Source organism: Emydura macquarii, unplaced genomic scaffold (genome assembly GCF_026122565.2).
Source record: "Emydura macquarii macquarii isolate MOO-44397 ecotype Brisbane River unplaced genomic scaffold, CSIRO-AGI_Emac_v2 contig_3122, whole genome shotgun sequence".
NCBI classification, from domain to species: Eukaryota; Metazoa; Chordata; order Testudines; family Chelidae; genus Emydura; species Emydura macquarii.
Genome location: NW_027133259.1, coordinates 5,814,383 through 5,839,930, shown reverse-complemented (window position 1 = coordinate 5,839,930; position 25,548 = coordinate 5,814,383). Strand labels below are relative to the sequence as shown.

The 25,548-nt window shown below is 38.7% G+C and overlaps 1 protein-coding gene across 5 annotated transcripts; it reads right to left on the bottom strand.

Annotated features, from left to right (window-relative positions):
• Positions 1 to 2,023: 2,023 nt before the first annotated feature.
• PARP11 (poly(ADP-ribose) polymerase family member 11) lies at positions 2,024 to 25,477 on the bottom strand. Of its 5 annotated transcripts, none has more exons than XM_067531039.1 (8): positions 25,394 to 25,477; positions 17,866 to 17,994; positions 17,648 to 17,768; positions 16,273 to 16,348; positions 13,971 to 14,043; positions 13,756 to 13,886; positions 3,103 to 3,254; positions 2,024 to 2,574 (listed from the first exon to the last, which is right to left on the bottom strand). In XM_067531039.1, exons 1-8 carry the CDS (start codon positions 25,430 to 25,432, stop codon positions 2,261 to 2,263), a joined length of 1,035 nt encoding a protein of 344 aa, XP_067387140.1. In that variant the 5' UTR covers positions 25,433 to 25,477; the 3' UTR covers positions 2,024 to 2,260. The 5 variants fall into 5 exon arrangements, with proteins under 5 accessions (XP_067387140.1, XP_067387141.1, XP_067387143.1 ...); XM_067531040.1 differs by lacking the exon at positions 25,394 to 25,477 and adding an exon at positions 25,020 to 25,105; XM_067531042.1 differs by lacking the exon at positions 25,394 to 25,477 and adding an exon at positions 24,449 to 24,466.
• Positions 25,478 to 25,548: the final 71 nt, after the last annotated feature.

Sequence of the window (25,548 nt, the reverse complement as noted above, 5' to 3'; positions counted from 1 at the left end):
AGCTGCTTCCTCACCAGACAATACCCTTCCCCCACCACATACACAGATCACCACAAACAAGGAGGGTTTCACACTCCAGATGCCCAAGCAGCCAAAATGAAACATTGCTTGCTGCTGACATAAAGACCCACAAAGGCATTAGATAGTTACTGCTGATGCTGCCTCTCCCTTCATTTCCTGTGCAACAGGCAAGTGCTCTCTGTAAAACCATCTGCTGACCACTGCTGCAGCCTGCCCTTAAAAACACAGGCCTTTTTACTTAATCTTTTAGATGAAGAGAAGATAAGTCCTATAACTGATGAGTGAACTGAATGGAATTTACTCTGCTGTAACATAAGAAAATCATGATGCCAAGAATTTTAATTCTTATTTTTTGCTGCTCAAAGAAAAGCCTCTGGAATCCCTCCCTGACTTCCAATGTGGTGCCCATGGAAGGGAAGAAGAATGAACAGGAGACGTCTTTACTATTTCCCAATAGAGAAGATGAAAAGGAATACACTTTCTCCCGGGGTGCAGCTACCCTTCTTGGTATATTATAGCACACCTGCATTGTTTCTACCTGCATAGGGGAAGTAGATGGCACAGATGTCTCTAAACAGCTGTATATGATACTTTGGTTTCTGTGACTGAAGGACTAGTTAGTACTGTTGATATAGGAGCCAGCAAGGGGACTCTGGTACCAGGCTTATAGACAGGTCACCTGGTGTCAAACAAGCAAAGGCATCAAAAGAGACAGTACCAAGGGGCTGGGTACCAAGGTGCTCAGTACAAAGATTGCTGAAGAGTTGCTGTCAAAGGAAAGGGAGTGAGCAGATTGAGCATTCTTCACAGCCAATATCAAGGTGCCAGAGGGACTTATCTTAGCCCCATCAGATGGGAAGCTTGAGATGAGTCTAATACATGTTGACTTGTGTGTCTGTTCCGAGGCTTCCAAAAGAAGATGATCTACGTCTCACTTGGTATCCATACTATCTCTTCCTGAAGAAGTAGACCACTGGGGTTTCAGACAACTAGGCCTTGGAGCTTGGGGTGGAAACACAGCTCATTGGGGCAGAAACTGAAAACCAGCATACAAAAGTATTAATGAAACCTTTCATGAAACATAGGAAAAATTAAGGGATGGGATTTTTAAAAGCCCTCCGTGTTGGTTTAATTCTTGTTTCAATAGAATATTATCAACTTCAATGGAAGCAGTTAGGTCATCATTGAGTGCATCTTAAAATTCCAGTCAAGGTATAGAAAAAAAAACAGCACGCACACATGTTTTGTCTCAAAGGGGAGGGATGGGGACAAAAAGCACATTTTGCTATTAAAGTAACAATTCTACAGATCACATCAGAGAGCCCAGCACAGGACTCCAAGGATACCTACCTAATTACTGACCACAAGTGCTGTCAGGTATATTGTTCTGTCACAGCCAGACTTCAACTTATAGGTTATGCAATATTATTGCAAGGTTGCTTGAAACAGTACCAGATACCTAGACTATAACAGGGTGCAAAAAAGAACTAGATAAGTTCATGGAGGATAGGTCCATCAATGGCTATTAATCAGGATATGCAGGGATTGCTGTTTGTCAGACGCTGGGAATGGGCAACGGGATGGATTATCTGTTCTGTTCATTCCCTCTGAAGCATCTGGCATTGGCCCCTGTTGGAAGACAGGAAGCTGGGCTAGATAGGCCATTGGTCTGACCCAGTATGGCTGTTCTTATGTCCTAGCAGCTGGTTCAGATTGATTCCAGACGTTTGCATTCTCTAGACAGATTGTTCTGTAGATTTAAACTCCACTCTAGAAGTAATACATACTGTAGTATATCAACAACTAAGCCCCATGCATTTTGTAAAATTATAAATAAAATCTTTATAAAAGATTATTCACCTGTACACATATTGTATCATATGCATAAATATATATTTTTACACATGGATAAATACATATTTTAAAAAATGTATAGCAGTAAGACCTCTTTGAAGATGTTAAATGTCCAAATGAATTAAGACTCAACTAAACCATATTAAAATTTGTTATAAATCCTAAATGTGAAAAGCATTGGTAAAGTTTATTTACAGGAGGAACAGATGGACAACCAACCTTAAGTCAATAGGATTTTACAGATGTAAGTCAGATTTTCCTTCACATCTCCATCTCTGTTCACCACTATGACTTTTACACAATTTTTAAGTTATATTTCCTTTGCAAAGACATACTGACCATCCATCACAACCACCCCAATATTCAGTGTGGCTCCTTGTAAAACTTAACAGAACTCTATTAAATATTCCGGGTAGATTTGGTTGGCGTCAAAGATAACAAAAATCTTTGGATTCCAAGTACTATCCACACAGCTGTCAAATAAGTTCACAAAGCTCCCATCTTTTGAAGGTGGCCTCATGTATTTGGAATCTCCAATGACATAGTCTCCAGTTAAAACACGAGCAAGGAACATGACTTTATACATTCTGAACACATGATGTTGCAGATGGACACCATGGATTTGAAAAGTGTCTCCATGCTTCATATCGTCTTTGCAGAAACGACTGGAATACGATGCATCTCTTGCAAAATAGGTCCCTTAAAAAACAAACAGCAAAAATTATACCTGATGTCAACATTCTTATTATGAAATCTAGAGGTCCTGGTTCTGATCCCATGTTACATCAAAATGGTGTAAGATCCAAATCAGTCCCTACATCTCTGTTTTATATTCACAATCAATCCAACATTTATAAGAATTATACTAGACAATCACTTCTCAAGCTTTTCCAGTGTGAAACACATCTTAGTAGGGAGATTGCCACATGAAGGACCTACCCTTCCACCACTGGACAACCGTTTTCCCCCACCCCTCTGCATAACATTCAACTGTGGCAATTACAAGAATTGCTTAATATATCTTAGCTGTCTTTTTATCACATTTAGCCAGAAGAAGAGAGCCAAATTAAACAGTTCTCCACAGACCACCAGCAAATGCTCTACACACCATGGTATGGTAAATGCATTTGTGGGACACTTAATGATGTCTTTAGAGAGTGAAGAGCAAAAGAAGTGTACTACTCAAAAATTACGTGGAGCGGTAATAAAGGAATCATTACCTCTTACCTTTTCCATATACAGCAGCATGCATACCATTTAATCTCCAGTCAAAATTATGAATGCATATTGCTTCTACAAATTCATTGCTTGTACCATGAAATAACATGTGTTCATTAATGGTAGGGACATGTCTTCTCTTCTTTAGTTGAGCTTTCTTCCTACAAAAAAAAGCCCATAGCATTACAAAAGCTTTTGTAATTGTGAGGCTGAGCCAGAGAGGGTTAAGCAACCAGCAGGTTGGTTGAACTGAAAGCAACCTTTAAGGACATATTAGAAAAGCATTGAAATGGTAAACAAGGCCATTCCTTGTAGATAGTCAGCAAAGCCATGTGAAAGACTAGTGTTCTTGAAATGTAGGCCTGTATCGTTAGAGGATCAGAAGTAGATACTAATTGTATTTGTCTATGTTTATATTTTGCTAAAGTTTAACAATATGATCTAATTAGCTTGTAGACACTACACTTCTGTTCTGGACTATGATATTTCATTATCATATTCTGTTGATTCAGAGACCAAAAGGGATATTAACATGTGGATGGAACTTGTGAAGGAATGATATAATGGTCTTTATTTCCCTTTGAAGTTTGTAGTAAACTATCTATGAACAGTCTGAATAGTTAACTGCCTTATGCTAAATTAAACTAATTTTCGGTGTATAGGAAATAGACATTTACTTCAAAGCAACAATGTACATTATCACAGCAAGCATTCCTTGGGTGAAGAATAGGTAATGTGCCGCCAAGAGGCTTTCAGCTGAACTTCATCTATATAGGGACTTTAGAGCCTGATCCTTACTATCTCAGATCTGTTTAAACTTTGACAGCGAAAGTCTAAGCCTTAAGGACTTAGATCTCCAGGCTGAATCTCCACCGAAAGAAGAATCTGAACAAGCTCTGTATATGGACTGCTTATTGGACTATAATCTATCAAATTGATTCTAGGATTTTTGGAGATCAGCAGCCTCACCATCTCTGCTACGAAACTGTCCTAAGAACTGTATTCATATCTGAATGTATAATGATTTTTAACAACTAACTCTTTTTAAAAATTAATATTACATTAGTTAATAAGAATTTACTGTAAGTGTGTATTTGGGTAAGATCTGAAATGTTCATTGACCTTGTGGTCAATGTGTCTGAGCTCTTGGGATTGGTAGAATTTTATTTATGGTGAAAAAGGTTCTAAATAATCCCCGCTATATAGACTTGGTTGTCTGGGTGGGAGCCAAAGGCTAGATTACTAAAGGGGACTGTATTTTGGCTTCTTGGTAACCAGTAAGAAGCTGTTTGGTTACTAGCCTGGTGAAATCTAATTAGAGAGTAAACCACCATTTTTGGGATTGTCTGCCTCTTCTTTGCAGTTTGTCCTAATTGAGCATTTTCAGTATGGCCCCTCCAGCAACCACAGTCATAGTAATCAAACTGGAATTACACAAACTTTCTGAGAGGAGAAAAGATACTCCAACAGCTGAATCTCAGAGAAGAGACCAAAGCTGATTCTGCTCCTTAAATGCAGCTCCAAGTTCTACCATTTAAGATGGCCTTAAAAGGGAAGCAGTCAGCTTTTTAAAAAAAATCATACATAAAACACACTTCTTTCTCAAAATCTTGGACATACCATTGTTGCAAGGAAAGCCTAACATTACTATAAATGAATAAGTCATGGAAAAAATAATTGTTTCCACTTTGTTCATTCGACAACACTTTCAGTACACTCAGTTTCCCCGATTGTCTTTCACACAGCAATAGAGAGGAAAAACTCTTCTAAAAACATTAGGAAAATAAGGTTGTAAAACCACAAAAACTGCCAGTGTAATTCAAAGGAATGTGTAGCACTCAACACGTCTTTTGACTTTTTTTTTTAATTGACTAGATTTCACACTGACAATGTCCCACTGAAAGAAAATGGCAAAGATCAAAATTATTTGGATTAGTGTGTTGCTTTATGAATGACACAGATTATAAACAGCCTATTTTAAAAAAAGATAGGATTTGAATACTTAATAATAAGTTACTTGAGTTTAAAAATTAAGCAGTTAAGCAGGTCTAGAAGCAAGTGTACAATTTATGAAACATTAAACACTCATTAAAATACTGTATCTTAAGTAGTTTTAAAAACTATATTAATATGCACACATTGCATTTGACCATGTAAATGGATGATTTTTCAAGAAATTTTTAACATACAATACAAACGAATGAGAATGGAAGAGGGAGACTAGTAGCTCTTGTTGTACTTAATGGGCTAAATTAGTTTGGGTGTTTAAACTATTAGATCACTCCATACATACACTACAGTTAGGTTGACGTAAGGCAGCTTATGTCCGTGTCTACACTACAATGGTGTTCCCACCGATATAACTCCATCTCTGCAAGAGGCTTAGTGCTGAGGTTGATGTAGTTAGCACAACAGAGCATCTGTGTAGATACCGCATTACTGTTGGCTGGCTGTCAGCCAGGCACAAAGCTGACAGCTGGAATCCCCACCCCCCCGCCACGGAACCTGGCCTTGACAGCTGGAACACACAACCTGGGGCTGACAGCCTGACCTGTGAGCCTGGTGTGGGGCTCAATTTCTTGGCAGGGAGTCTACCAGCAGTGAAATTGACATTCTTGTCAGTTTCACAGCTATTATTTCACATTTCTTCTCCTGTTCTGGCTATCAGCCCTGTAGAGGAGAGGAAATGTGAAATAATAGCAGCCATGAAATTAACAAGAATGTCAATTTCACTGCTGATAAGCTCCAGGCTGGCTCACAGGAGGAGGGCAGGAGTGCTTCAGCTGTGAGCCCTGGCAATTGTCAGTGCCCCACAATGCCCCGCTCCAGTCAGTGCAAGCGCTCCAGATAAGGACATGCACTACTGGCAGAAGGAGAGTAGTGTGGACACCAATAGATGAATTAATTGCTGTGGTGGCTGTAGGATGACCTAATTTTGTAGTGGAGATAAGCCCTTAGACAGATTCTTCAAGTCAATAGGTGTTCTGTGCAGAACTAAGGGCTAGATCCTTCATGGTATAGATCAAGCACTAATGAGCAGGGAGAGGAAAAAAGATATAATAAAAACAGCTATACTGAGTCAGACCAATGGTCCATCTAGCCCAGTATCCTGTATTCTGACGGTGTCCAATGCCAGGTGCTTCAGAGGGAATGAACAGAAAAGGTAATCATCAAGTGATCCATCCCATCATCCATTCCCAGCTGCTGGCAAACAGAGACTAGGGACATTTCAGAGCATGGTTTTGCATCCCTGTCCATCCTGGCTAACAGCCATTGATGGACCTATCCTCCATGAATTTATCTCGTTCTTTTTTTAACCTTGTTATAGTCTTCGCTTTCACAACATCCTCCAACAGAGTTCCACAGGTTGATTGCACATTGTGTGAAGAAATACTTCCTTTTATTAGTTATAATCCTGCTGCCTATTAATTTCATTTGGTGACGCCTAGTTCTTGTGCTCTGAGAATGAATAAATAACACTTCCTTATTTACTTTCTCCACACCAGTCAGGATTTTATAGACCTCTATCATATCCCCCTTCAGTCATCTTTTTCCAAGCTGAAAAGTCCGTCTTATTAACCTTTCCTCCTATGGAAGCTTTTCCATACCCCTCATCATTTTTGTCGTCCTTTTCTGTACCTTTCCCAATTCCAATATATCTTTTTTGAGATGGGGCAACCAGATCTGCATGCAGTAGTCAAAATGTGGGCATATCATGGCTTTATATAGAGGCAGTATGATAGCTAATGCAGAAAATCTCTCTTTCCTAATGATTCCCAACATTCTTTTTGCTTTTTGACTGCCAGTACACACTGAGTGGATGATTTCAGAGAACAATCCACAATGACCCAAGATCTATTTCTTGACTTGTAACAGCTAACTCAGACCTCATCATTTAATATGTATATGTGGAATTTTTTTTTCAATGTGCATTACTTTGCATTTATCAACATTGAATTTCTTCTGACATTTTGTTGCCAAGTCACTCAGTTTTGTGAGATCCCTTTGCAATTCTTCGCAGTCTGCTTTGGACTTCACTATCTTGAGTTGTTTTGTATCATCTGCAAATTTTGCCACGTCACTGTTAACCCCCTTTTTCAGATCATTTATGAATATGTTGAACAGTACTAGTCCCAGAACAGATCCCTGTGGGACACATTATTTACTGCTCTCCTTTCTGAAAAAAACTGACCATTATTCCTGGCCTTTGTTTCCTTTCTTATAACCAGTTACTGATTCAGGAGACGACCTTCTCTCTTATCCCATGACCACTTACTTTGCTTAAGAGCCTTTGGTGAGGGACCTTGTCTAAGGCTTTCTGAAAATCGAAGTACACTGTATGCACTGGATCACCCTTGTCCACTTGCTTGTTGACCCTCTCAAAGAATTCTAGTAGATTCATGAGGCATGATTTCCCTTTAGAAAAACCATGTTGACTCTTTTCCAACAAATTGTGTTCATCTGTCTGACAATTCTGTTTTTTACTATAGTTTCAGCCAATTTGTCAGGCACTGAAGTTAGACTTACTGGCCTGTAATTGCCAGGATCACCTCTGGAGCCTTTTTAAAAAATTGGCATCACATTAGCTATCCTCCAGTCATCTGGTACAGAAGCTGATTTAAATAATACGTTACATACCAGTTAGTAGTTTTGCAATTTCACATTTGAGTTTCTTCAGAACTCTTGGATGAATAACATCTGGTCCTGGGGACTTATTACTGTTTAATTTATCAATGTGTTTCAAAACCTCCTCTAATGACACCTCAATCTGAGTTCCTCAGATTTGTCACCTAAAAAGAATGGCTCAAGTTTGCAAATCTCCCTCATATCCTCAGCCATGAAGACTGATGCAAAGAATTCATTTAATTTCTCTACAATAGCCTTATCTTCCTTGAGTGCCCTTTAGCATCTTGATCATCCACTAGCCCCACTGGTTGTTTAGCAGGCTTCCTGTTTCTAATGTACTTAACATTTCTTTTCCCTGTTTCTTTTGGAGTCTTTGGCTAGCTGTTCTTCAAATACTTTTTTGGTCTTCCTAATTATATTTTAACACTTCACTTGCCGGAGTTTATGCTGCTTTCTATTTTCCTCAATAGGATTTAACCGTCACTTTACAAAGGATGCCTTTTTGCCTCTGTTTTTTACACTTTGTTGTTTAGCCACGGTGGCACTTGGTCCTGTCATATGTTTTTTAATTTGGGGTATTTATTTAAATTGAGCCTCTATTATGGTGTCTTTAAAAAGTTTCCATGCAGCTTGCAGGGAATTTCACTTTTGGAACTGTACCTTTTCATTTCTATTTAACTAACCTCCTCATTTTTGTGTAGTTCCCCTTTTGGAAATCAAATGCTACCATGGAAGACTGCTTTGGTGTTCCCCCTTGCAAGGGGATGTTAAATTTTATTGTGTTCTGGTCACTATTACCAAGCAGTTCAGCTATCTTCACCTCTTGGATCAGATCCTGTGCTGCACTTGGGACTAAATCAAGAATTGCCTCTCCTCTTCCAGGCTAACTGCTCCAAGAAGCAGTCATTTAAAGTGTCAAGAAACTTTATCTCTGCATCCCAACCTGAGGTGACGTGTACCCAGGCAATTTGAGCATAGTTGAAATCCCCCATTATTACTCAGTTTTTTATTTTTATAACCTCTCTAATCTCCCTGGACATTTCACAGTCACTATCACCAACCTAGTCAGGTGATTAGTAGTATACACTTACTGCTACATTCTTATTATTCATGCATGGAATTACTATCCATTGAGATTCTATGGTACAGTTTGGTTCATTTAAGATTTTTACTTCCTTTGACTCTATGCTGTCTTTCACATTTAGTGCCACTGTCCCACCAGTATTCTGTTCCACCACTGTCCCACCAGACCTATTCTGTTCTTCCAATATATTTTGTACCCTGGTATTACTGTGTCTCATTGATTATCCTCATTCCACCAAGTTTCTGTGATGCCTATTATATAAATATCCTCATTTAAAATTAGTCACTGAAGTTCATCCATCTTAGTATTTTAGACTTCTAGCATTTGTATACAAGCATTTTGAAAAATTGTCACTTTTTAGCTTTCTGCTATTATGTGATGTAACTGAATGGGACTCTTTTGCATTTGACTGTTTCTCATCAGAACCTACCTGTATTTTATCATCTTCCATCCTCTCCTTACTAGAGAATCTCCCTTAAAGATGGACAGCCATTGCAAAAACCTAGGTGAATAAGAAACCGCTATAGCGATGACAGTAGCTAAGGAATTAACTGAACTTCTTCCTGGGATTTAAGTGTATGGATGCAAAGTATTCAAGACCAAAATGCAGGTTGTCAGAAGGACTTTTAAAAATAAAACATGTTGTTTCAAGGTCTTTGTATGGGAGTATTCAAACAATGCTTTTAAAAAGCTTGTGAGCTATTAATTCATAATAAGAATTAGTGCCACTCAGACACAAAACCCAAAGTAATTTATTTGGGTAAGAAGTTTGCAGTATATATGACAGCTTCAAAAAGGGGTTTTTTGTTTGTTTGTTTGTTTTTTAAAGCAAGCAGGCTACAGGCCAAACCATGCCATCAGAGCCACAATGCCTGTCTTACAAAATATGTTTGACAGGTGGTCAAGCAGACACCTTTACTAATGGGACAGATGTCACCTCCACTAACTCTAACATATCTACCTGCATTACCTACTGTCTTATGTGGACTGAGTTTCAGCCTGCTAAGTTTTCATTGAAAACCTACTCTCAGTTGGACATTGGGAAAGCCAGTCAACCATAATAACTGGGTCTGATGAAACAGACACAGAACTGAGATTCATCAGCATGTTGATGACACTGCATCCCAACCCACCGTGTCACCCCTAATTGATTTATAAATACATTTACCCGACAAATGACAGAACAGAAACTTGCAGCATAAGGTCTAAAAGACATTTGATTCGTTTATTTTAAATTGAGCAACAATTTTAAAAATATTGATAACTAACCACTCTCAGCAAAGTAGGGATGCTAGACTGAAAGGGCAGAATGGAGCTACTGCAATCTACATGGTGAATGTCTACTGTCTAAAAAACTTCTGGATAGTAATGCTCAGCAGGTTTCTGATCAATAGTTCCCATAAATATAATTTTAATAGCCAACAACGAAAATAGCAATGATGATGAAGAGGGTAACATTATGCAGGCCAAAATATATAACTACCCATTTAGATCCTCTCAAGAACATGAGGTTCATATTATACTACTTAGCTCCTCAGTGAAACAATACGCCTTGAAAAAGGGAAAAGAATATAAGACGTAATTTTTGTTCTCAAATGACTATATGTGCAACAGTCCAAGGAAGTGGCACCACGGAGTGCAAAAAACCTACTGAATCAACCCCTCCAAGAGCATGTGCTTACTGAGCTTCCAATGACTCAAAAAATACCAATGTCCTCAAGTCACATGTTCCCCATCAAACTAATACATTTTTTAAAAATAGAAGTGAAGTCCATATCCTTATATTTATAATAAGAGCAGGCTCTTATTATAGAACCAGTCCCCTGGATAGGTAGAAGGGGAGGGGGAAGGATAGACCAAAAAAAAGGACCAGTCATTTGCATTCCCATAAAAAATGTAAAATGTGGCAGCAAGTTTAACTCCACAACAAATACCTTCTACTTGCTCTACTCCTATGTGACCTTTCACAACCCCAAACTCAAACATTGGAAAGAACATCACTGTTTCAGTAAAATAATTCTTCCCACACAAGATGCCCAGACAGCCATAACTCCATCCATAGGGATGCCACAAGGAATCTGGAATGTCAGAGTTTCTTCTCTCTCCCTAACAGACATCACTGGGCAATAATCCCTTGTTTGCGGCGATGAAGTCCATCTGCTCCAAAGGATTGTGTCAGACACAAGCACATTATTTCATCCCAGAAACCAGTTGAGCCTCCAAGAACATTGCTAGTGGTTTATACCCATCCTTGTGACTTTTACACAGATTTTTAGGTTTCCCCCCAGTGGAAAAATAAGGGCAAGTGATTTCTGGACTGAGATGATTCCCCTCATAACTTTATACTCCATTGTGCACAAAATGTTAGTACTATTTATTACTTTGCAATCAAAACATAGTAATATTGCAATACTGTAATAATCATACTGCATGCAATAACGGATTCCCATTCCTGAGTTCATGTTTCCAAAAATGGATAGTGGAAACGCCATAGCTTTGACATTCTTAAAGCATGAACTTTACTATGCAATAGTCCCTATGCTTATCAATTCCTTTTTTCAGCAAAAGGTAGAAAATATAAGAGAAAACAAATCTGCATTGTGGACTCAGAAGTCAGTGGAGATCTAGTATCTTTGCCTGAAATTCTATTCACAGAAGTATGCTACAAATTGAAAAGCTTCAGGGATATTGCTATAGAAATCCAGCTTAAAGCAAGAAATCGTTACAACAGGGAATCTGATAAATATACAAGTTTCAAAGTAGCAAAAATGGCACAAAACCACCAAAGCAAATAAACTCTTTAATTGTATACATGTTTATATACTTAAATACATTCCATGCCAATACATTAAGAGAAAGTTAAAGTAGTCAAATTAATCACTCAAAAGTCAGGAAATGAGAAAATTAAGACTCAATAAGCAATCTTAAGACACCTCTTTGTAAATATTCACTATAAGCGTACAATCATATGATCACAAGGTATTTCTCAAATACAATGTATCATACAATTTCATCTAAAACTGTAGTGCCTTGGAAGCCCATGTAGGCACCTTAGTATTTTTTTGTAGTTTACTTACTGATTTCATTATCACCATGGTCCATCTTCACATTGACTTTTTATAAGTTCCTTTCTTGAAAGATATGTACTGACTTCAATAACTTAGTTTTAGGTTAGGGGTCTATTACAGGAGTGAGTGAGTGAAGTTCTGTGGCCTGTGTTGTGCAGGAGGTCAGACTAGATGATCATAATGGTTCCTTCTGATCTATGAGAGTTTTCTAGGGGTGACCATGTGATACATAATGTTTGTGAAGTGCAAATATTTAAGACTGATAGGGAAGAGGTGGGAACAAAACTCAGGAACTCCTAACTCGCCCTGCTCTGTACAATACCTAGTGGGAAAGAAAGCAGGAACACTCCCTAAGCCAGCAATAGCTTCTGTAACATTGACAGGACTAAACTCGGATTTGTTGCGTAAAGCTGAATCCAATACAGACACTTTACCCTACAATAAGATTCATAAAGAGAAGAGAAGATGAAAAACGTTGACAATTCAGGATTTTTTTTTTTTTTTAAGTTACTAGCAGCACAAAAAATGCAACTCTGTGAAGGTTCATTTCACAAGGAGTTTGTTGCGACCTGTTTACTCCACTATAGCAATATCCTGGGGTCTCTCACACACACTTTCTGAGAACAATAGCCATAGTCACATCTACTACCCAGCTCACATAGAGAGGATTAAAGAGAACTTAATGCATTCCTTCATGACAAGGTAGATGTGCTTGTGCTCTTCCTTTTCATATGTTGCTGAGGGACCTTACCAGTGTTGCCACACATTCTTTACCACTTGGATAATTGTTTACTGTTCAAAGATTTGGTACATTAGAAATAATCATGAAACTGAAGTGTAGTTTGGTACCTTATTGTCCATCAGGAAAAATTATCTTTCTAGCAGCATAGAAGAGAGACATTTGAGTCCTTTAATTAGCAAGGAGGAGTTCATATCAAACCATTCATACAACCATTCAAAATTAGAAACATTTTTCAATGTCATTTTCTCCAAGTGACTACAACTGCAGAGAAAGTTTCCCTATTTCAGACAAATAAAACTTTTTCTAAAACCTTTTATGAATTTTTTTTTTTAAATAATTGAAAAATGACTGCAAAGTTAAATTCAGATGTGGATGCGAACTTCTTCAAAATTCAAAGGCATCTGGACTCATCTCTAGAAAAACCAGATACATTCTGGGAATGTTAAGACTATAACAGTAAATGGCAAAGGCTGTGAATGCCAATCTATGATTTGTGCTGTTGTACTTTTTCCCCTCCATCAAAAACAGTATATCTTTCAAAACTAGTAAATCAGAAACTTAAAATACTGCTTCATCAATTTAAAGTGCAGTTCTTGTCCGAAAAGGAATTTTGTAAAAATGTCACCTTCTTAACCACAAATCTGCTCCATGTGCAAATTTGGTTTCTAAAGTCAGCAGGTACAACTCAAATAAAAATCTGATCTGCTAAAAAGATTGCTTTGTATGCCTTTTTTTTTTTTTTTAAATTCTTTAGTTAAATTTAAATATAAAAACACGTTGAAATTAAAAACCAAATTTTAGCCCAAATGCAATTTGTATTGAAACAGTGCTTTTCAATTTCCTTATTGCTTTTCAAGCTTTACGTAGTTCGTGATCTTTAACTGACAGTTATTATAGAAGTGTCATTAAATTCCAAACTCAAAAAAATCAGGATCTTAAATAGAAATGCTGATATAGGACTATTAACACAAGAGCAGACCAACTAGGCAAAAGAAGAAAAAGAGCAGATGCAGAAGGTGTGTAGACACTAGCTATGTATCACAACAGTTTTATAATTAGATGCATTTAAATATTTCTGCTGCATGCTTTTAAAGAGATTTATTCTATTAGCAGACCTAGTACAATGTTTTAGAAAATCTCACCTGCAAAAAAGCTCCCACAAATCTAGATTTTGAATTCTCTGAATTCTTTTAATTCGGTTGCTATCCATTGTTTTCCCAAAGAGACTAGAAACTTCATTATATTCATTTGTTTGCTTTTGCAAAGGAATAAGCTGGAAAAAGAGAGGTTAGTATAGTTTCACTGAGGTTCACTGCTCTTTCATCATATGTATATTCCATGTCATAATCGCTCTTACCTGATATGGTTCCTCTGTATTTACATTCTCCCAGTGTGAAGGCATTGGGATAGCCTCATTTTCACAGATATAACTTCAAACACAAAAACAGAAGTTAAAAAAAAAAATCACACCCAAGAATTGAAGCTTTCCTCTTACCCCAATAGAATTGCTATTCTGTACAGATTTTTGTACTAATGTGTAATTTGAGATGGTGCTTGGGTCCTGAACTGGGATGCAAACAGTGGATATTTATTTTTAATGGGCAGGGAGAGGTAAGAGGTCTCATTCTGGGACCATTTGTTATCCTTAGTTAATATCTGGGTGGATCATTACAAACAACGTCTGAAAAGCATGATATAAATTGCTGTAGAAATAAAAGTTTTTACTATGCAGTCCACCCAAACAAAACTAGTAGACTATTGGAGGGCACATCAGAAAGAATAGTTAAAAAGATCCAGCAATATCAAGGATAAATCTTTTATTTAATTGCTAAAAATAAGGCATCTATATTTAGGGGGTGCCTAAGTGGTCCAAAGCCAACAGGGGCAGAAAATGGTCAGGATCTCTGAAAACCAAGGCATTAAAAGCCTATACATGGATATAGAGGTCTAAATTTAGGTACACACATTTTAAAATTATGGTCTGAATCTATTAATATATGGTGAGGTGTATTTTAAGTATTTATATCATATATGAAAATTTTAATACCAAACCAGAGAAAATAGAGGAATTAGGCAATGAAATGGAAGTGAGAAGTGGTATCACAGCACAGAAAAAGACAACATAGGGAGTACCAAATACAATTATACAATGCACAAAGAAATAAAAGATTTGAATCTCCTTCTGTATCGGAACTGTGCCATTCTCCTAACTGTTGTGCTAGAACCATGCTCTACTACAGAATGTGAGCCAAAGACATACACACATAAAAGAGAAATGCTCCAGTTTCATACATACACTCACTGACTGAATTACATTGATTAAAGAACATAAAAACTGTAAACAGCTGAACTATTAAAAATAGAAGCTTTTCTGGAATTTCAATGCACAAAGACTACTGTGTCTATATTACAATTCCTAATATTGGACAACTTCTGTCCAAAATTGAAAGTGGACTGAAATTCAGAGTTAAAATAAAACTCTAAAAAAAGTACTTGAAAACCCTACGCTCCAGCTAGTCAACAACTATAGAAACATCACTGCACAGGTCTGTTATTTTGTTTTCTGAATAACCTCAAACATCAACACATCGCCACAATTTATGGCTAATTACTGGCCAAAATGCAAGACCACAATGCTCAGAACTCAAGATGACTGGACTCATAAGACCAGATTCACATTCTGATTTGTTAGTGTTTTTACAACCACTTTGGTGTACATTACTGACTACACAGTAAATTACCGACTACACAAATTACTGACTCCCCAAGAGTTAATCTAGCCCTTAGTCTGAGCTGATTTATACAAATAATTTAATCTAATACAGTAGAACCTCAGAGTTATGAACACCAGAATGATGAACTGACCAGTCAACCACACATCTCATTTGGAACTCAAAGTACACAAATCAGGCAGCAGCAGAGACAACAACAAAAAAATCAACTACAATATAGCACTGTGTCAAATGTAAACTACTAAAACAATAAAGAGAATGTTTAAAAAAAAATTCTGACAAGGTAAGGAAACTTCCTGTACTTGATTCATCTAAATTAAGATGGTTAAAAGCAGCATTTTTCTTCTGCATAGTAAAGTTTCAAAGTTGTATTAAGTCAATGTTTATTTATAAACTTCTGAAAGAACCACCATAATGTTTTGTTCAGAGTTAAGAACAGCCTCCATTCCCAAGGTGTTTGTAACTCTGAGGTTCTACTATATATTTTATATATATATTTAGAAATCAATTAAAAATAGGTAATTAAAAATAATGACCAGTCTTCTCTCTCTTGCCAAGTCTATTCTTTCATGCTTCTCCAGTTTTAGACTCTGATTCAGCAAGGTACTTAAGCATATTAATAGGATTACTTACATGCTTGAAGTTGGGCATGTGCTTAAGAAATTTACGGAATCACGGCCTTAGTGTTTAATATATTTAGCAAATTATTCTTTATTCCAGATTACTTAATTTCTCTAAAAAACAGTGTGCTTTTATCATTCTTCCTCTCCCAGATTTCCTCCTCCTTCCACTTTCCCACTCCAATCTGCCTCCTCAGATTTAATTTGAGGGGGGTAAAAAAAGAAAAAAGAAAAATCAAATATTTCTGGTTCATCTTAATAAAGGAATGATGAATTAAACCAACAATGAATCACCTTTAGTTCTTACCTGAAAGCACTAATAGAAAAGGGAGCTCGCTTTATTGGACGCTGTTTTCCAGTAGTCAGATTGGTTTGTTTCATCTCTGTACATAAAGTGAAAAATAAGTGAGTTCCAGAAACATTCAACCTACAGAAGTATAAATGTTTAGACATCGCACATTACCCAGAAAATGACATTTTTAGAGTGAGCTAGTTAAAATTTAAGAACAGCTTTTCATACCATTATTCTCCAACAATACTACAATGCACAAACACTAGCAGAGCTCCCACATACTTAGTACTAATTCCCATGCTAAGTACTTAGACAGATTGTGTGTATTCACTAGTGATGAAATCCTGACACATTTACGCTAACGGGAAAACTCACACTGTCTTTAAGAAGGCCAGGATTACACTCTAGACCTCTACTTCTAAATGATAATTTTAATGCAGTGCAGAAGCTAACATCTTTGTACCACATTTAAATATAAAAGTGATATTATATTAACAGTATGGTGAAAATTATGTTATGCTAAACAGTTGCCATTAGTGTTTTTAATCAAAGATTCAAGACTTGAATATAGTTTAAAAATCTGTTTTTTAAAAGTAATCTCTAAGGAAGCTATTACAAAAAGTATTTAACAAAATTCTGCATGAATGTACATGTTTTCACACAGTCCACCTCTGTATTACCCTACAATTGTAGACTAGGATCAGAATACAGAGACTGCTATCCACAGAACAGAACACTCACCTCACCTGAGCATAACAACAGGTCTTTGCTCAGTTTAATATAAAAATACAGATGAAAATATAGGTGCAATATTTGAAATATTTTAGAATGAGAAGCTATTACATTGCAGATTTCTACATAAGTAAACTGTATTTAAAATTAACTACATCATAACTACACTGGAAACCAATGTTAACCTGTGATAAAGAGTCCATAGTATGAATATATGAGATCTTTATCTAAAGTAATTTTCTAGTAAATGATATCTGATGCTCTGAGGAACACAACAGAGTTGGTTTGTTGAAGTATCTGCCAGCGCTGAATTATATGATCACTCTGTCAACATTACTTATATCGTATTTGTGCAGAAGACAGAAAATCTCTTTCTGCAACATTTGCTGCTTGGATATTTAGAAGAAAAATGCTTGGTGTACACATTTATCTGAGTAAATGGTACAGCACCACGTATTTCTCAACTGAGAGGAAACAGGACAAACACTAGTGTTACTGAACAAAGTATGCTACTTAATGTAACAAAGCTTGAAGGCTGAACCACGTAACTACCATACAAGAGCTGGTTGAAGCAAACAGCATGCAAAATGTAGCGGTCAACTCTTCTCATACGACACCTACAAATATATAAATACTCTATTGTTAGAAAAAGACATACCTGAAAAGTCTAACTTGTAGTTAAATTTTGCAGTAGTGAAGGAAACAGAGCCATGTGGATTCATTTTGAAGCTCCTTTCAATGTCTTCACTGCTAACTGAACACTGAGTGTTTGAATCAGTCTTCAAAACAAAACAGAAACGACATTTAAAAAGTTTAAATACAGTACATTTGAAGTGTGCAAGATATCATAGATAACATAATCCCATGTTTAGATACCTGAAACATATGCCATTTGCCACATTCAGCCAAGTAAAACCAGCCCCATTGGGTATCAGATGTATCCATCTCCTCCACATCTCTCTCCATCTTTGGAGAGAATTCTTCTGATGTTCTCTGAAGCATTTCCTGAAATATCCACAAACAAAAATCTTCTGTGAAAATCCATTATTTATAGAAATCTGTTTTTTCAGAAACACTAGTTTGTCTTGATTTTTTTTAAATTAACATACAACTCTTATTTAAAAAAGAAAACTGCTATTTAAAAAGTTACTATATGGGGGAAGAAAGGTAGGTACAGTACCCTAAAAGATCAGTCTCCCTTAGACACTTCCTCACTCTTGTGTCTTGCTAGCTAGCTTAACAAATACTGCCCCATAAACACTCTTAAAATCCTTCCCATCTATGTCTTTCTCAAATGCCTGAGGAAAAAAAAAACACAGGCCTTTGAAATGCCCCAGAGGTCAACAGACTCAGGCTGTGTGCAACCCGGGAGAGACAGTAAGTGAATTTGGGAGCTGGAACCCTACCTGCAACCCCATTCCTGTTAAATCTGGGGATTACCAGCTCAAACACCTCCACAAATCTCACCAAGATAACCAATAACCAAGATCCAAACCATTTAGGACCTTTCGATTAAAACCAACACCTTAAATTTCATTGGGCAACAGATAGAAGCCAAGTCAAACCATACAGACCAGTTATAATACATTCCATGTGAGAAGCACTGCTGAACTGAGTGAATAAATAAATATGCAGGATTTAAAAAAAGAAAAAAGAAATCAGATTTTTCAAGACTTAAATCTAATTTTTATTTAAATTAAATACAATTTTTTAAAAAATAAACCTATTTAAATCTGCAATTATAACAACCTATGTTAAGGCCTAAAGTTTAAAAACTTACAAGCTACTAAAATAATTTAAATTAAATAAAAAACATATTAAGCATAAGCAGTACATTATCTGCCAAGTTTTAAAGAAATTCATACCACTGGACTAGTGAAACTCACTGGCTAAACACCAGGAACCAGAGTTTGTTGAAATGCTAAATGAACTTTTCACAAGCAGTAGCCTCTTCTGCAGGTACACGGAAAATATTTTCTTACTTTCAGGACACAGCTACACTAGAGCGTTTACAGTGGCACAACTGCATCAGTGCAGCTGTGCCATTGTAAGCTCTCTAATGTAGCTGCTCTAAGCCAATGGGAGAGAGCTCTCCTGTCAACTTAACTATGTCAGCTCCCATGAGCGGCAGAAGCTATCTCAACGGGACATAGCACTGTCCACAGCGGTGCTTATGTCAATGTAATTTATGTAGCTCAGGGGGGTGATTTGTTCACACCCCCGAGTGTCATAAGTTATACTGATATAAGCTCTAGTGTAGACATAGCCTCAGTTTATTTAACTAGTTCAGTTTAATGAATAGTTCATTCCAAGTTAAGGAGTCAACAGTAGTTGACAACTCAGGAAAGCTTGGTTTTTTCCTTCTACTTTGTGAATAAAAATTAGATGTGAGGATGAAATCTACTAGTTCTAAAGTCTTGAAGGACATGGTGACTAGAAACAATGCGATCAATCTACTAACTACAGATACTTCCTCTGTTTTCGTTGTAAATGCAAAACAAGGGAAAAAAGTTTATCAAAACATATCTATCCAACACATTACAATAGTTTTATTTTACTAATAAATAATTTTAAAATGCTGTTTTTGTGCATTTTAATTGACTCTGAATTTCCATTCAAATAGAGCTTGATTCAAAACACAAGTAAATAAGAAATGCATCATTCACCATTTTCTAACATAATATAAATATAAAAATTAAGAATCTGAATAAATAAGTTAAATTATATAAATTGCTTAAGTTAATTTGTATGGATATAGTGCATCCTTCCAGTTGGCGAAAAGCAGCAACAACTTTAGTGTAAAGACTGTATTTAGTTGCAATAGTTACCAATCAATGAGAATCAACCTTTTTGCAGGAAAATATTAAAAAGTGCAAATACAAACCAAGATTAAAACTGGTTATTTAAATCAAGGTTTCCTGCTTGCTGATTTAAGTCAATCCATACAGACAAGCAAGGTATAGATTTTGAATAGTCTCCAAAATGTAGTATCACAAAGAGGGTGGTTAAAGTAATCCAATCTTGAGGCACAGGTAACTGCAACAGAGTACACTGTATCCAAAGAAAGGGTCACAACCTTCTAGGCAAGCACACACAAAAAAGTACTGCTTCTGGCCACTGCTGCTAGTTGGGACACCCAAAAGCAGATGGGTTTCTATCAACTCCCCAGCCTGTGAACACTTTATCACATATTCCTCCCTGAGAATGAATCCACTGTTTGTAATCATCTGGTTGTTCCAACTGTTTTTCCCAGCCAACAGGCATTTCCTTGGTCCTTCCAATAAGGTTGAATTCCAGCTTTCATTTTAACACCTTCTTTTTAGTTGAACCTAATCTGTTCAACTATTTTTTAAAATATATATGTGGGAAAAGGGGCCTTGAAGGAGGGAAGATGGGGTAAAAACAAGCCAAGCTAGTTTTTGATTATATGAGGAAGAATTAAGGAAGGAGGAGAGAACAGAATGTGTTTTCTCCCTATAGGCCTACCAGAAATGTTGTGCTTGGATAATTCAATAATGGATGAGGCTAGACATGTCAAATTTGGACTGGTTTGTACCACAGATCTCATCAAGTTAAAAGAAAACTAGTTCAGTACTCTTGAACTTAGGTTTGTTTTTACAGTTAGCATTTTTGTACATTTGAACTTTTCTGTTTTATGTTTAAATACATTTGAAAGACACTTTCGTCTGCTAGACAAACCAGTAAAATTTGTAAGTTCTGCAAGCCAAATGTCTCCAAACAACAGTACTTTCAACATCTGTTAGGGAATCTGGGGACAAGAACATATAGACCCCATTTCTTTCACTGCAATAGAATCAGGGCTTCATCTCCAGTATAACAGAAGTGTTATTTTAATCCCTATGTGTAGTTACAAAGAGAAGTCAGTAAGAGACTTTAGGAGTGTTAGCATAAAAAAAGAACAAACAAACAGTCACAGGAATTGACAACTTAGTTTGATGATGTAGAATAAAATTGAAAGAATCCAAACATTGTGCTCCATTAATCCAAACGTGGTCCTCAAGCACCACCCACTGGTAGAGCATGCATCCTACTTTGCAGAAATCATCAACCAGATATGATAGGACTTGCTAGCCAAGGCTGAAAATCTGGGACTGAACCATACAACATTGCACTACCCCGATAGAATCCTTCATACACAATGACATCCTTGGAAGCCCTTACAAACATTTAACTCATTGTATGTAAAAGTGATACATACCCCTTCTTAGCTTGTGAAAGCTAGTGAAAAGTAACTAACATTTATAAAGGGAAATAATAAATGCATCCTTCAGAGAAGAGAATATCATCCTCCCTGAAAAATGCAATCGCCCATCCAGTGTTTAAAATGTACATACTCGAATGAGATGACCTTCCCAACCTCCTATTTCTATGCAAAAATATTAAAATACTAGTGACAACCAAGCTCCAAAAATCACATGACCATGTTTAATATCGTGGATGCCTCATAATAAAGTCTGAGGTCACAGCACAGAGATAAAACCCTTAGTGGTAGTTTAAAAAAAACCCAAACTTTGCATGGCAATGGATGAAGGCTACATCTCAACAGAGACTCAATAACTTTCAATGCAGTTGACCATAAAGTGCTCCTAATCTGTGTATATACCTGGAGTAGGTGGCAATGGCTCCAACCTCTCCTTGAGAACTCTCACTTAGAGAAATCCATCTTTCCCACTCTCCTCTTCAATGTATACGTGAAGTCACTGAACAGGTGGTGAGATGACATAGGCTCAGCTACAAATGGTACACCAATGACCCCCTGTTGTCTATCTCATTTTCTACAGATATAACCAGCACCACTGCAAGGATGTCACAATGCTTGCAAGGTTAAGTATAGCTGTCTCCAATTAAACTAGAGCAAAATCAAGAAATACTGATTGAAATGGCAACATCCTCTGAGGACCTCCCTGTTGTCCTGTTTCACAGGGCATGTCTACACTACAATGTAAACCTGTGCTCGACCAGGCTCAAGGCTATCCCCGCCCATAGCGTCCACACTGCAGTTGCACTAACCCAGGGGTCGGACTCAGGATCCTGCAAGGCTAGAGGGTCCAAGCTCGAGTCAAGCCAGGACCCAGGGTCTGAGCCCTACTGCTCTGCAGTGTAGAAGCAGCCCTGCTTGACTTAGGTCCCAGGAGTCTTCTGGAAGCATTCCACAATTCCATGGGACAACTTCCTTAGTCCTTTCTACCCCAACAACCTGCAATCCACTCTACTGAAAATGGAAGCCACGCCCCCTTTGCAAACTGCAGCAGCTCAGGTTAGCATTAACCCATTCTGTTCTGATCAACAATCTGCAATCACACTATCAGAGAGCCTCCTGGGTCTGCAATGGAGAGCTACTTGATCAAGCCTTTTGCATAGTGGGCTGCTTCCTGGTAATGTTCAGGGCAGGCAGTAATGTTTTCCCACAGTGCACCATGATCCTAGGGCTAGAGCAGCCATATTTCAGGGGTATGGTGCTAGGGACTGTGGGATATCAGGTCTGAACACTGCAGTGTGGATGCCAGAGCCCTAGGTTCGAGCATGGGTCAGAAAATACTTCACCTAGGGCTAAAATACAATGTAAATGCTCAAGCCCTAACACAGGTCAGCTGAGTTCCACTAATCCTAGGCTTACACTGCAGCAGACATATCCACAGAGAGAATCTCCATAGCCCCCTCTCATTTGTCAATATGCTATGAAGTCTCAGAGTCCTGTACAATTCATCACTGATGCTAAATCACAAAGTAACATTAGTAGTGAAGACAAGTCTTCTCTGACTTTCAGTTTGCTTCTTGGTCCCTGGTAAAGATTTGGTCACAATGACCATGTATTTGTTACCTACAGACTGGATTACTGTAATCCATTTTATTTTGGGGCTAACGTGAAAAGAATGCCTTCCCCAAGTTCTTTACAATGTTGCTGCCCACGTCCTCACTCAGATGGACAACTGTAAATACATCACCTCTGTCCTCCTAATGCATTTCCAGTGTCGGTTCAAGGCTTTGGTCCTGGTTTTAAAGGCCATTTAGTGAATTAGGAATTTGCTACAATTGTGACCACATGTGATCCATGCCCCACCAAAACCACTGTACACTTCTGGGACAATGCAGCTCACAAGACAAGTTGCAGAAATAAAGCATTCTTATCTAAGAGGAGACTTATAGAAAGAGTTCCAAGAGGAATTCAGATTAACCTAATGCTTAACCACCTAGATCCGCCTCTTTGTGAAAGCTTTCCTACCAAAATCAGATAAATAACCAAATCAATAGTCACACTGTTGTCTCCTGGACACCAAGCGGCAGGGACTATCTTTTGTTCTTTGTACAACAACAGTCACAACAGCGTCCATGATGGGGGCTTTTGGCAGCAACTGCAATACAAATAAAAAGTAGTAAAGGTTAAGATTATGTCACAGTTATTTTTAGTAAAAGTCACGGACAGGTCATGGGCAATAAAATAATTCATGGAAGCCCATGACCTGTCTGTGACTTTTACTAAAAATAACAGAGGATGGGGGGCACACAGCTTGGACTTTCAAAAAGCTGATAAGGTCCCTCACCAAAGGCTCTTAAGCAAAGTAAGCAGTCATGGGATAAGAGGAAAGGTCCTCTCCTGGATCCGTAACTGGTTAAAAGACAGGAAACAAAAGGTAGAAATAAACGGTCAATTTTCACAATAGAGAGGGGTAAATAGTGGCATCCCCAGGGATCTGTAGTGGGACCAGTGCTGTTCAGCATATTCATAAATGATCTGGTAAAAGGGGTAAACAGTGAGGCAGCAAAATTTGCAGATGATACAAAACTACTCAAGTTAGTTAAGTCCAAACCAGACTGCGAAGAGTTACAAAGGCCATGTCTATACTGATGGCGGCAAATTCGCCACCGCCAGATCGATCTTTCTGGATCCATTGAGCAGTCAGTGTAGACCTGCTCAATCGATCAGGAAGTCAACGCTGGTAAACCACCCCCTCAAGTAGCGTAGCACTGTGTCGACAGGAACAGCGTAGTGTAGACAGCGCGCAGAAGGGAAGCACAGCAGTCGACGTGAGTTACGCAAGCTACTCTGCGTAGTTTGCATAACTCCCGTCGACTGCTGCCGAATCTCCAGGTAAGTGTAGACCAGAGCAAAGGGCTCTCACAAAACTGGGTGAGACCGGGTAACAAAATGGCTGATGAAATTAAATGTTGATAAATGCAAAGTAATGCACATTGGAAAATATAACCTCAACTATACATACAAAATGATGGGCTCCCAATTGGCTATTACCACTCCAGAAAGAGATCTTGGAGTCACTGTGAATAGTTCTCCAAAAACATCCCCGCAATGTGCAGCCATAGTCAAACAAGGTAACAGAACGTTAAGAGCCATTAGGAAAGGAATAAAGATAACAACACTGAAAATATCATCACGCCATTATATAACTATATACTATATGAATCAATAATATGCCCACACCTTGAATACTTGTCACCCCATCTCAAAAAAGATATATTAGAATTCAAAAAGATAAGGGCAATAAAAATGATTACGGGTAAGGAACAGCTTCCATAGGAGGAGCGATTAAAAAGATTGGGACTGTCCATCCTGGAAAAGAGACGATGAAGAGGAAATATGAAAAGGTTTATAAACTCCATTAGGCAGCATACATCAGGAAGTATTTCTTCCCACAACACCCAGTCACCCTGTGGAACCGGTTATCAAAGGATGTCGTGAAGGCCAAAAACATAACCGGGTTACAAGGCGCTGGGTAAACGTATGGGGGATAGGTCAATTCATAGCGATGGGCCAATTTGGTCCCTACGTTGCCCGAAGCTGGGAGGGGGCCACACGCAGCAGCTGGCTCATTCGCCCTGTTCTGGTCCTGGCCTTGGCCAGGCTCAGAGACAGGAGGATGGGCTAGCTGGACCCTGGACGGTGCCCCTCGCAGACCCTCCTGCTAGCGGGGAGCACCCCTTCCTGCCTGCCTGCCCCGGGCTGACAGGGCAGGGCTGACCGACCGACTGGGGGGGGGGTATTTAAAACCTACCTCCATTAACATTTCTCTCCCTCGGGCAGAGAACCAGACACCCCCCGACAGACAGACACTGACAGGCAGACAGAGACAGCCCGCCCCACCGCAGGCAGAGCGTGACACCGGACAGGGCAGCGACACACCGCCCGCAGCTGGCGGGGGGGGGGAGCCGCAGAGCTCCGTGGCCGGGGCGTTTCCCCTCACGCGCGGCGGGGGGAGGGGAGGGGAGGGTCGCTGCCGCGGCTGGGCCAGGAACAGGCCCTGGGCTGGGTGCGGCGGGCCAGGAGCTTCGGGCGAAGCCGCCTCCCCGCGGGCCCGGCTCTCTCGGCTCGGTGCCGGGGCGGGAGAGAGAGAGAGAGAGAGAGAGAGAACCACCGCCCCCCACTCACCGCATTGGCCACTGCCGCCACCGCCGCAGCCCCCCACATGTCGCCGGGCTAGAAGCGGGCCCGGCGCCCGGCCGCTCCCCGACGTCACTGCCCCAAACTGGGCGCTTCCGGTAACGTCAACAGCGCCGGGGGCGGAGCTAGCACAGCTACAGGTT